Source organism: Arvicola amphibius, chromosome 9 (assembly GCF_903992535.2).
Source record: "Arvicola amphibius chromosome 9, mArvAmp1.2, whole genome shotgun sequence".
Classification (NCBI taxonomy): domain Eukaryota; kingdom Metazoa; phylum Chordata; class Mammalia; order Rodentia; family Cricetidae; genus Arvicola; species Arvicola amphibius.
The window spans coordinates 100,279,281-100,292,299 of NC_052055.2; the positions used below are offsets into that span (position 1 = coordinate 100,279,281).

The 13,019-nt window shown below is 39.5% G+C and overlaps 1 protein-coding gene and 1 pseudogene across 1 annotated transcript; both read left to right on the forward strand.

Annotated features, from left to right (window-relative positions):
- The window catches only part of LOC119823081, a 97,198-nt pseudogene extending 86,312 nt beyond the window's left edge, over positions 1–10,886 (forward strand).
- Positions 4,218–9,540, forward strand: LOC121677302 (zinc finger protein 431-like). The gene is made up of 5 exons (XM_042055657.1): positions 4,218–4,361; positions 8,385–8,511; positions 8,714–8,774; positions 9,278–9,294; positions 9,509–9,540. The coding sequence occupies exons 1-5, from the start codon at positions 4,218–4,220 to the stop codon at positions 9,538–9,540; spliced, it is 381 nt and encodes a 126-aa protein (XP_041911591.1).
- Positions 10,887–13,019: the final 2,133 nt, after the last annotated feature.

The following is a 13,019-nucleotide window of genomic DNA, read 5'->3' on the forward strand; positions in this document are numbered from 1 at the left end:
GTGGTTTGAGAGTTGGGTGGTAGAGAGTTGGGTGTTTTACCAACATGAATCCCTGGGTGAGTGGGTAAAACGGCCCCCTTGGTGGAACCGCCAGACAGAAGGATATTGAGCCCAATAAACATTTCCAACACAATCACAGAATGAAATGGTTTCCTTTATTAGAGGTTCCATGGTCGTGATGTCTCTTTAGAGCAGCAGAAACCATAAATAATTTGGAAGTTGGTACCAGAAACTGGAGTTTTGCGGTGATAGGCCAGACCATGTTGCTGCTTAAAGGAAAATTAATTCTGGGACTGATGATTAGAAAAGAGGCTCAAAGTTTTAATTGCTGCTTAGTAAGCCATACCAGTAGGAGCCGAAAGACAGCAGTGCCGAGTATGATTTGAACTGTGTGTGACTGCATCAAGAGGTTTCAGAAGAGAAGAATAGAGATATGTGGCCTGGAGACAATTTTTGTGGTGTTTTCATGGAGAACGTGACTGGTTTTCCCTTGTGTGAAGTCCTCCTGAGGCTATAGTGAGAAGATTTGGATTGCTCCTTTTGGCAGAGGAAATCTCAGAAGAAGCTGGTATGGACTCCACCATGCAGTTATTAGTGGTAACTCTAATCAGTATTAGTAATGCAAAGCAACACACTGGACAATGCAAGATTCCAGACCATTTGAGTAGAAAGGAGCAGCAGTTGGTGTGATGGAATAAATCCTGTGTTGAAGGAGAAAAAGAGGGTAAGCCATGGAATAAAGGCAGCAGTCAAATCAGGGTAAGATAAAGCTAGTTAAGTATCCAACTAGTGGCAAGGAATTGAAAAAATGGTTAGAGTCAAATGTCATGGTGTATGCCTTTAATCCCACCAGGGTTAGACAAGTCTTCCACACGCAGCAAATTCCAGAACAGCAAATCACATCAGTGAAAGAAACTGAGAGAAACAGGAAATGTATAAAGATGTCCTTAAACCAGAGGCCGTGTTCCAGCTCCAGAAAGTAGCAGAACTTTTCAGGCTCAGCTACATGGTTCTGGCTTTAAGGTCAAAGACAGAGGAAGGAAGGCATTATGGCATCTCCCTTTGCAACTGAAACAGCAGGCTAGGACAGGTATGTGTCAAGGGTGTTGCTGAAAGCAGTCCTAAAGCAGGGGCTGTTGCTTTTTCAGGAGGGCAGGGAATACCTAGGAAGACATGAAACATTGACATATATGTATAGGTGTGTCATTGAATACATGCAATATGGTAGGAAATGAGTCATGAACAATACCTCTAGTGAAGGGAGCGGCAGGCTGCATTCCTGCCTGGCTCCTAGGCACCTGGCTAGCATATGCCTCGAAATAACCACACACAAACTGTATTCATTTAAACACTGCCTGGCTCATTAGTTTCAGCCTCTTATTAACTAATTCTCACATTTTGCTTTAACCCATATTTAGTAATGTGTGTAGCACCATGAGGTGGTGTCTTACCGGGAAAGATTCAGCATGTCTGACCTGGCAGTTGGCTCCATTGCATCTGACTCAGAGAGGAGAGGCATGGCAATTTACTAACTTCCCTTCCCAGCATTCTGTTCTGTCTACTCCACCTATCTAAATCCTGCCCTCTCAAAAAGACAATGCAGTTTTTTTATTAGCAATGAGAGTCCTCCATTATTTCCACTTTTTCTGTTTAAAAAAAAAGAAAGGCTTTAACTTCAACATAGTAAAATTACATATAACAAAATAGTTATCAAGCAAGAATTATACTTACTATATATATCTACTTTATCTTTTATCATAACTAAGGAAAATTATAACTATTTATTCTTCAACTCCATCAAAGACTCCAGAAGGATATAATATTACCTAAGTAAACAAGAAACGAGCAACAATAAGGCTGTTTGGTTTTTTGACTTTTTGACTTTTGAGAGAGGGTTTATGTGTATAGCAGCTCTGGTTGTCCTGGACTCGAATATTAAACCACATTAACCTTGAACTAACAGTTCGTTCTGAATGACTCTGTCTGAAGAATGTTGAGATTAAACGTATGAATCACCACCATCTGGCAGCATCTGCTTTCATATGGACAATAAATATGACATCATCACAGGGATCATCTCAGATAACCCGCTGTTTCCCAGAGAAAGGGTGATCCTATTGCTGACAGGGCTTTGGGTCCGGGCTATGAAACTTTCTTAGTGAATTCCAGGATGCCAGCTACCACTCTTCCCTTGATGTCTTCCTCTCTAACATTTACCAGGCTCAACCTTTATGCTTGTTCTACAGACAACACCACTGTCCTACCCCCCAACCCAAACCTACTACGTGAGTCTTTCAGGAGAGCAAGCAGTGCTGACTGCAACCACAGCACCTCCTAAAAAAATATCAGTTTTACACCATCTTGGTACCAGTAACTACTGTTTAATATTTCAAAAGTCAGATGTAACTCCATAAATTTTCATTTCGCACGTAATACAGTCTGTCCTCGAAATACTTAATATATGGATTTGTGAATCTTTTTTTTTGGGGGGGGGGGGGTTCCGAGACAGGGTTCTCTGTAGCTTTTGAGCCTGTCCTGGAACTAGCTCTTGTAGACCAGGCTGGTCTCGAACTCACAGAGGTCCGCCTGCCTCTGCCTCCCGAGTGCTGGGATTAAAGGCGTGCGCCACCGCCACCCGACTGGATTTGTGAATCTTAATAGAATATATTGTCTCTAAATATAATTCTTTGTGTACCTTAAATCACTTACTTACACATTCATAACTGTCCAGACATAGGAACGTACCACTTATTGGTTTTACGATAATTCTGAGCAACAGTTAAGTACAAGAAAGCTAAATAGAAACTGTCAATGACATAATGCAATAAATTAATATTTCCTAGGCGCAATGTGATCACCTAAACCTTAGAGCAAACGTATACAATACACAGCAGTGCTGCTCTAACTATCCTTTTGGATTTCTATGGGAGTATGTAGGCATACTAAGACCCAGCAAATGTTTAACAAAACATCATTAAATTGATGTGTACAGCATCCAGTATAAGACATCTATGAAATCCATTTAAAAACTTTGATGTATCAGCTTTCTATAAAAAAAAAAAAAACTTTACACAGAGGATCTCTCTATCCTCTCCATCAATATGCATTCTGTTTGCTGTTTTTACTGCAGAAAAGTGACCATTAGCACTATACACAAAATGTGAATAACATTTACACCCAAGCATTCTAATCTTATTCAGGCCTGCTTGTCATACTACTAGCCTTTGGGATGTTTTAGAGGCAGCCCCCCTCAGGTAATTCCTATGTTGATTCATTTAATATCTTCAAAGGGTTAGTAAATCCTTTATATCAGCAGTTCTGCTCTTATACATTAGAGATTAGCATGGGAATTCTACCCAGTTCGGGAGTAGCCATACACAGCCTTCACAAATATCTCCAAATGGCTTTTACACCTAACTGTCAAATGAAAATTGGATTATTTCTAGATGATAATTGAGCACCTAGGCCTCTGTTAATACAGCAACCTGCCTGGGCCTCTTGGTGTTTCTCTGGGGCCCTGCTGTATAGAGGGAAAAAAAGATCTCCTTTTAAACCAGGAATAAGCTTGGAAGAGCTAGTAATGTCTTGCAATCATGGCCTTTGTAATATGTTTGCTTCAGGTTCTGAAAACCCAACTCTTCACAGAGAATGCCACTGTAGCCCTTGTTTTAGTTTTTGTTTGTTTTGTTTTGTTGTTTCGTTTTTTTTTTTTTTTTGAGACAGGGTTTCTCTGTAACTAGCCTTGGAGCCTTTCCTGGATCTAGTGCTTGTAGACCAGGCTGGCCTCGAACTCACAGAGTTGCACCTGTCTCAGCCTCCCGAGTGCTGGCATTAAAGGCCTGTACCATTGCCCTTTTTTTTACAATCTCTAGTTACCATGTGTTTGTTTTGTGCAGCATTGCTTGAATTTCTATACTTCAGGTTAAAACAAAAACCACTCGTTTACACTAACAAGAGACTTGGGGAATTTGGCACAAGTCTCTAGAAACTCTGGGATAGGGTTGTGCTTAGAAAGGAAGCTCCGCCTGAGAACCATTGTGCTCCTTTCCTTGTGCTCAATATGTTTATCACTCATGCAACAATAGCCAATCAGAGCCTTGGGCCGACCTGCCACTCATATGGGAGGGTTCTTCCGGTTTCCAGGCTAGTGTGCTCTCTTGTGGAAGTCAGAAGTTGGTCCATGTTTTGTTGCACCGTGGGCTCCATGTGCAGAGAGCATGGCTGAGTTCTGCAGCCAGGCCATGGTGAGATATGGGCAGCTGTCCTTGGAGAAGGGAAAGTGGCAGGCTGTGGTGAGTGAGGCACCACTGTACCCAGACTGGGTGCAGCAGCTGGCTGAAATACTGGAACCCATGTGCTGGGTCCTCCCTTGTTTGGGTGGGAGCTAGTGGGCACTTGCTGAGTTTGGCATGTTTCTGCTTGATTCTCCATGGTTTCTGTGTGATCCTTGTAAATCCCTAGGCTAGGACTGCAGGCTCCGGAATAATTTAACTCTGCTGTCTGCATCCGCGGAGAGCATTGGGAGTGGAATCGTGTTTAGAAAAGCCCTTCTTGTTGACTTTACTGTGAAATGTTGGTGCCTGTAGTGCTTGTATTGTACTATGGAACGAAGATTAGCCAAAGTAAGAGAAGCCTGTTCTCTCTAGTATCTTCCAGAAGTTCTGCACTTGTAAAATTGAACATTTTGGTTCATGATGCATCTGGATTTGATTGTGTGGAGCTTGTAAATGTTATCTCCTGTGAAGAGCAGCATTGCACTGCTAAACTGATAGAGAAGATTAGAATTGTGGGTAATAGAATTGGTCATGTATACGGATCTAGCAAATCTTAAAAAGACACTAAGTCACCAGGTGGTGTTGGGGCATGCCTTTAATACCGGCACTCTGGAGGCAGAGGCAAGGTGATTTTTGTGAGTTCAAGGCCAGCCTGGTTTACAAGAGCTAGTTCCAAGACAGGCTCCAAAGCTACAAAGAAACCCAGTGTTGAAAAACCACACACAAAAAAATGAAATACAGTAGTTGGGCTTTGGTGTAGAACGCCTTTAATCTCAGCACTGGTGAAGCAGAGGCAAGCAGATCTCTGTGCATTTGAGGCCAGCCTAATCTACAAGAACTAGTTTCAGGACAGGCTCCAAAGCTACAGAGAAACCTGTCTCACAAAATCAGAGAGAGAGAGAAGGAGAGAGGAGGAGAAGGGGAGAGAGGGGGAGAGAGATTAAGTCACCTGAAATACAATTTATCTAAGGGATTACTGCCTCCCAAATATCCCAAAGTAGTATGAAAACCATGCTTGTTAGAGATTTTTAAGATAAAATGTAAAGATCACCGTAGAGCTTTCTTCCAGCAACTGATGGAGGCAGAGGCAGAGACCCACATCGGAGCACTCGACTGAACTCCCTAAATCCAGTTGAAGAGTGAAAGGAATGAGAATATGAGCAAGAGGTCAAGACCATGATGGGTTCACCCACTAAAAAATTAGCTTGCCTGAGCTTATGGGAGCTCACCAACTCCAGTTGGACTGGGAAGGATCAAACATGGGGCCAAACTAGTCCCTTTGAATGTGATTGACAGTTGCATGGCTAGGACAGACTGAGGGGCCACTGCCTCAGTCTTATCCATACTTCAGGCACTGGATTTTGGGGATCCTAGTCTCTTGGGATGTATACCTTGCTCAGCCTATATTCAGTAGGGAGGGCCTTGGACCTTACAAAAGACAACATGTTGTACCACCTCTGAGTAATAGATAGTGGTAGGCTGGGAGGGTGTATGGAGGGATGGGAGGAGTGAAGGGAGTAGGAACTTGGATTCTTTTTTTTTAATCTAATAAATTTAAAAAGAGATAAAATATAAATGGTTGTTCACCTGCATTAATTAGCCATTAATCCACATTCACATAAAAAGGAAAAGAATCTGATTTACTGGGCCAAAACCATCCCTTACCTATACCAAATATCAGACATCCTGTACACTGCTCAAGGGGCCATCATATGGTCACAACTAGAATTAAGTTCCAATTTGCCGTAAAATATATTAATTTTTGGACCACTTTATGTTAAATTTGTTTGAAAAGCAGTTGTTTGTCAAGGTCTTCGGTGTTCATTAAAATTTGAACCCTGTCTGTAGACCCACAGGGCATTGTCCTTGCTATCCCCCTGACAAAAAATCCTAAATTTTTGGATTACACCATTGCAGCACCACAGAGTTCTAAAATTACCAGTCAGAGTCACATCGTGGACTGTCTATTACAAGGAAAAAAAAAGGATTTGCATGTGGAGTGTGACTCTCCCTTCAGACCAGAAGAGGAAGGGCAGTGTCCTGTGTACGTAGCATTGAAACAGACTAAGAACACCTAGATCACAGAGCTCTACATCATACAGAAGGACCTAATGGGGCATGGCAAGTGACTGTGTGTAATTTCCCAGCATGTATTAATTCGTTCCATGTGAATAAGGACATATTATGTGTGGGCTTACAATTTTGGGATAGCAGCTTTAACCACTGAGTATTCAGTTCCAAGTAGCTGACTCTCCCATGCAAATATGTGCAATCCTGGGTGACACAGTTAAGTCTCCTGAGAGGATTGAGACACAGGCCATTGGCTGTCACTCTCTGTCAGATTACAGGAACTCAGCAGCTAAAATTTTACATGGGACAAATTCATATAATTATACAGACAAAGTCATTGCCTTTTCTCAACAAAGAAAGTTCCTACTCTTTTTCAAGTTGGGAGGGGGTTGCAAGGAAGGACAGAGGCAGGGAAGTGAGCAGAAAAAACTGTAGAGTTCTGTAGTAAGGGGCAGCAGGCTGTGTTCCTGCCGCCCGGCTTTCAGCCGCCTGGCTAGTTTATGCCCCGAAATAATATACACAAACTGTATTCATTTAAACACTGCCTGGCCCATTAGTTTCAGCCTCTTACTCACATCTTGACTAACCCATATCTAATTATCTGTATAACACCATGAGTGGTGTCTTACCAGGAAAGATTCAGCATGTCTGACCTGGTGGCTGGCTTCATGGCGACTGTCCCAGAGAGGAAAGGTGGGGCAATTGTCTGAGCCATCTACCTCACTTCCTTCTTCCTGTTCTGTCTACTCCACCCACCTAAGGGCTGGCCTATTAAATGGGCCACGGCAGTTTCTTTATTAACGAATGAAATCAACACAAACATAAGACTCTCCCACATCAGTAGAGCTCAATAAAAATCAATTAAAAAAACAAACTACAATCCCAGGAAACCTACACAACAACAAGAAGCCTAAGAGAGACATATATGGATCTTAACTACATACATGACAATTAGAAAAGAAAAGATCTCCTGCAAAATTCGGTATCTTGGGGAACATGGGAGTTTGAGAAGGGGAGAGCAGAGAAAAATATATAGCTTAATAAAAAAATAAAACGCTCAGGCACCAAAGATTTTCATATTATATTTATTAAGAACAAATTTATGTGTTTATACATTTTTATCATTTTAGAGTAGTGGTTCTTACCATATAGGTCATAAACCTAGAGGCTCAAAAATCCTATACAAGGCTTCTCCTATGCCCATCAGAAAACACATATTTATTATACATCTTGTAACTATAGTAGACTTACACTTTCATTTTGTAGAGAAAATCAGCACTTGGTTGTTACAGAGGCAGTTGTATGATGAAACAGAGAAGGGACATTTCAAGGTGTTTAGCACCATTGAAGAGAAGGCTCATCCTCAGAATAGGATGCCTAGGAAGTAACCCATCCTCAATGCCTTTGGTGTATTGTAGGAAAACAGAAGGAGATTCCTTGTCAAAGGAAACAACTTCATTCTGAATCTGCAGCAACTCTGTTCCAATCATGGCGCGGGCCATTACAATGTGGACTCAAAATTTGGGTGAATTTTTGAGGTTCTATTGGTCCAGTATCCAAAAAAAAAAATGCAACATTATAGGTCATGGATTCTTAGTCTGTGATTTCCCTTCAGTTCTGTTACAGGCACCTGTGTTTGACAAAAATACATACTTAGACCTTGTCTGCCTTCAAAATATCAATCTAACACATAGAAAGAAAGACAGACCTGCTTCTGTCTTCTAAGTGCTGGTATTAAAGGCATGAGTCCATACCTATTGTAGCCTATTATATTTTGTATTTAGAAATAGGTCAAACAATTTCTCTGATGTTTACTGAGGACTGCATTTCTTTTGCAAGATGAATCCCATTTAAAGGTTGAAGACATGACAGAGGTGAACTTCCTATTCAGTTTCATTCTGTAGTGATGTGGTGATGGCATAATAAAGTCCCTGTCTTGAAATAAATGCAAGAAGCACCAGAATTAGAAGATAATACTGTATGCACTTACAATGTTGTTGGTATCACCCCTTTTGTTTTCACATGTATGGTATATATTAGAATGCAGTGACCTATGATGATGTGCATGTGAACTTCAGCCCGGAAGAGTGGGCTTTGCTGGACCCTTCCCAGAAGACACTCTACAATGATGTGATGCTGGAGACCTTCAGGAACCTCACTGCTATTGGTAAGATGGTGAAATTTCCTCACGTTTTAACATAAGGGGACAAGTGTTTCCTGGTTTTTGAGAGTCTTCTGTAATGTGAGTTGAGGAAGAGAAAGAGTATGGTGAATAAATCATTTATGGTGCTAAGGTTCACTGAAGATAATAACTTAAATTTTGCACAATTTCCAATCACATATCACATATTTTCTGGTATTATTTTTAGGTTACACTTGGGAAGGTCAAAATATTGAAGAGCATTCTCAAAGTTCTAGAGGACATGGAAGGTAACTTGAGTAAGCAAGATTATTTAACTGTGTCTGAGAAAAGCTAAATGTGCCCTGGATTTTTAAAAGAAATGCAGCGATGTGAATAAGCACAGCTTAAAGTGTATTGATGGTTATTAAATTCTCAAAAAGCCATACACCTCAATGTCAGCTAGGAAAGTAGTGTTTGCTAGGTGAGGACTAGGTGTTGTAGACACCTCTGTGTGTCAGGAGTCACTTTCTCAATGTAGTATGACTCACACTCTTGTATATAAGTTTGTTTATTCTCTGAGTTTTTCCAGTTCTCTTTACATTTGTGAAAAATCTCATACAGAAATAAGATGTTCCAAAAGTGAACCATGTAATAAAAGCTCTTACCATGAAAGGCATCTTCAAAGATACACAGCAACCTTTAATAAAGGGAAAACATGAGATTACATGACATGATAAAACTTTAAGTTCTGATTTCTCTTCAAAATTAGACCATGTATTAGAAGCTAAGAGCACTGATGTCCTGAGTCCAGCTCACAGCAAACACATGGTGGCCCACAACCATTGCTATTGAGATCTGATGCCCTCAAATGGCATGGGGGTGTACAGGCCAGAGGAACATTCTATACATAATAAAATAGACTAAATGGTAAAATTAGTTCTTACAGATATAAGGATTTAAAGTGTAATGAACGTTTTAATGCTCTTACATGTGTCAAGTCATTTCTGAATATAGTTACTGTGTTAAACCCTTTCCATAACAGTCATTTTGAAAGATATGAAAGAAGTTTCATAGAAGAGAAAGCGTGTGAATGTAGTCAACCTGATGAAGCCATTGCATGTGAGACTCAACTACAAATACATAAAAGAACACATACTAGAGAGAAACCCTATGAATATAATCAATGTGGTAAAGCTTTTACATGCAAGAGTCATCTTCAAGTTCATAACAGAACACATACTGGAGAGAAACACTATGAATGTAATCAATGTGGTAAAGCTTTTACATGCAAGAGTCATCTTCAAGTTCATAACAGAACACATACTGGAGAGAAACACTATGAATGTAATCAATGTGGTAAAGGTTTTACACAATACAGTAGTCTTCAAGAACATAAAAGAATACATACTGGAGAGAAACCCTATGAATGTTATCTGTGTGATAAAGCTTTTACATGTAAGAGTAATCTTCAAAGTCATAACCGAACGCATACTGGAGAGAAACCCTATGGATGTAATCAGTGTGGTAAAGCTTTTACACATCCCAGTCTTCTTCAAGTACATAACAGAATGCATACTGCAGAGAAACCCTATGAATGTAATCAGTGTGATAAAGCTTTTACATTTAAGAGTCATCTTCAAAGACATAACCGAACGCATACTGGAGAGAAACCCTTTGAATGTAATCAGTGTGGTAAAGCTTTTTCATGGCACAGTAATCTTCAAGTTCATAAAAGAATACATACTGGAGAGAAACCCTATGAATGTAATCAGTGTGGTAAAGCTTTTTCATTTAAGAGTCATCTTCAAAGACATAACCGAACGCATACTGGAGAGAAACCTTATGAATGTAATCAATGTGGTAAAGCTTTTACATGCAAGAGTCATCTTCAAGAGCATAACAGAACACATACTGGAGAGAAACACTATGAATGTAATCAGTGTGGTAAAGCTTTTACACAATACAGTAGTCTTCAACAACATAAAAGAATACATACTGGAGAGAAACCCTATGAATGTAATCAATGTGGTAAAGCTTTTACATGTAACAGTCATCTTCGAAGACATAACAGAACACATACTGGAGAGAAACGCTATGAATGTAATCAATGTGGTAAGGCTTTTACACGTCACAGTCATCTTCAAGAGCATAACAGAACACATACTGGAGAGAAACGCTATGAATGTAGTCAGTGTGGTAAAGCCTTTTCATATCACTATAGTCTTCAAGAGCATAAAAGAACACATACTGGAGAGAAACCCTACTGATGTAATCAGTGTGATAAAGCTTTTACATGTCACAGGAATCTTCAAAGTCATAACAGAACACATACTAGAGAGAAACTCTGTGAATGCAGTCACTGTGGTGAAGCCTTTTTAAGTTGCAATAATCTTCAAAATCATAAAAGAATACATACCTGAGGAAAACGTTTGAATATGATCAATGTGGTTAAACATTTGTATGTATCAGACGTTTTTAAAGTCATGACAAAATACACTGTAGAACCTCGATAATTCTTGTCAGTGTAGTAATTTTGTCTGTTTCATGGTAATTTTTCTATAAGAATAAACTTTTAATGTACAACCAATCAGTTAAGACCTGTTCTTCTTACAGTACTATTTGAGGATGTGCAAAACCAATATCAAAGGGAATCTAACTATAAAAGATTTGGCAACATCGTTGGCTCACATTCATTATTAAGTTACACATTTCTGTTGTATCTGTAAAAAATATTCTATCAAAATCAGCAATCTTTCTAAGATTTTTATGTTCTTTATTTTATTTGTACCTGCAAGCTCATATGAAGGAAAGCCATAGGAATTTTTTTTTAAAAAATGATGTAACACTTTTAGATATCCAAATGCCCTTCAGTTATATTAATTATCTAATCCAGCTGTAAGTATTTATGGATGTGTATTTTTGCCTTTTCTGTACATGTGATATAACATGCTTTGATGTAATTAATGTTAAAATACTTAATATTAGAGAATCTAGTAACTAAATACTATAAGTAAATAAATAAGTTAATAAAGAAACAGTAAATATATCATGTGCATATTCAAATACAGATATTCTTTGGTTGATAAATAATGAAGTAAGATACTCAGCAATCAACTCTATATCTCATAACATAGCTTGATGTGCTATAAATTTGCCCACCCTATGTAGTGTTTCATCTTCAGATTCATATCCCCATGACTTTTCCATTTGTCATTTCATGTTTTTAAGTATTTTCATTGATCTATATATTTTTCTCTACTCTCCTTCCTCCCTTTCTCTCCCCTCATTTTCTACCCTCTCCCATAATTGGCATGTTCACAATTTACTCGGGAGATCTTGATCTTTTTTTAATGTTTCCTTTATTATTTATTATGTGTACAGTGTACACCTGCAGGCCAGAAGAGGGCATCAGATCTCATAAGAGGGCATCAGATCTCATTACAGATGGTGGTGAGCCACCATGTTGTTGCTGGGAATTGAACTCAGGACCTTTGGAAGAGCAGTCAGTGCTCTTAACCTCTGAGCCATCTCTCCAGCCTGAGATCTTGATATTCTCTACTTTCCAAGTATATTAGATCCATCTATGTCTCTCTTAGGGCCCTCTTTGTTGTCTATGTTGTCTTGCATTGTAAATTGCGGCTGGTTTAACTTTGCTCTATATGTAAAAGACACTTATGAGTGAGTACATATTATATTTTTCTGGGCCTGGGTTCCTCACTCAACATGATATTTTATAGAACCATCCATTTACCCACAAATTTCAAGATATCATTGTTTTTTACGCTGAATAATACTCAACTGTGTAAATGGACCTCATTTTATTTCTCCGTTCTTTAGCTGACAGGCATTTAGTTTTTCTCTAGGTTCTGGCTATGAAAAATAATGCTGCTATAAACATAGTTAAACACACATCCTTGTAGTATAATTAAGCATCCCTTGGGTATATACCCAAAAATGGTATTGCTAGGTCTTGAAGTAGGTTGTTTTCAAATTTTTTGAGAAATCAACATTCCTTGTCAGTACCCTGTCCCTTTTTTTGTTTTGGGGGGTTTTTTTCTTTTGTTTTTTTTCTTTTTTAATTAAAAATTTCCACCTTCTCTCCTACTCACATTTCCCTCCGCCTCCCCCCACTTCCCCTTTCCCTCTTTCTCCAGTCCAAAGTGCAGTCAGGGTTCACTGTCCTGTGGGAAATCCAATGCCCTCCCCCTTCCACCCAGGACCAGGAAGGTGAGCCTCCAAACAGACTAGGCTCCTAAAAAGCCAGTACATGCAGTACAATCAAAACCTAGTGCCATTGTCCTTGGCTTCTCAGTCAGCCCTCATTGTCAGCTAAGTTCAGAGAGTCCAGTTTGATCACATACTCCATCAGTCGCAGTAAAGCTGGCCTTGGTGAGCTCCCTTTAGAACAGCCCTGCTGTCTCAGTGGGTGGGCGCACCCCTCACTGTCCTGACTTCCTTGCTCATGTTCTCTCTCCTTCTGCTCCTCATTTGGACCTTGCAAGCTCAGTCCCAAAAAAAAAAAAAAAAAAAAAAAATCCCATCACCATATAATA

What these genes read in the sequence shown, in the direction of transcription:
- LOC121677302 (XM_042055657.1), top strand. Translation starts at nt 4,218, where the DNA reads ATGGCTGAGTTCTGCAGCCAGGCCATGGTGAGATATGGGCAGCTGTCC. An exon ending in TACTGGAACCCATGTGCTGG is followed by an intron (nt 4,362 to 8,384) that starts GTCCTCCCTTGT and finishes GGTATATATTAG; the next exon opens with AATGCAGTGACCTATGATGA. An exon ending in CAGGAACCTCACTGCTATTG is followed by an intron (nt 8,512 to 8,713) that starts GTAAGATGGTGA and finishes TATTATTTTTAG; the next exon opens with GTTACACTTGGGAAGGTCAA.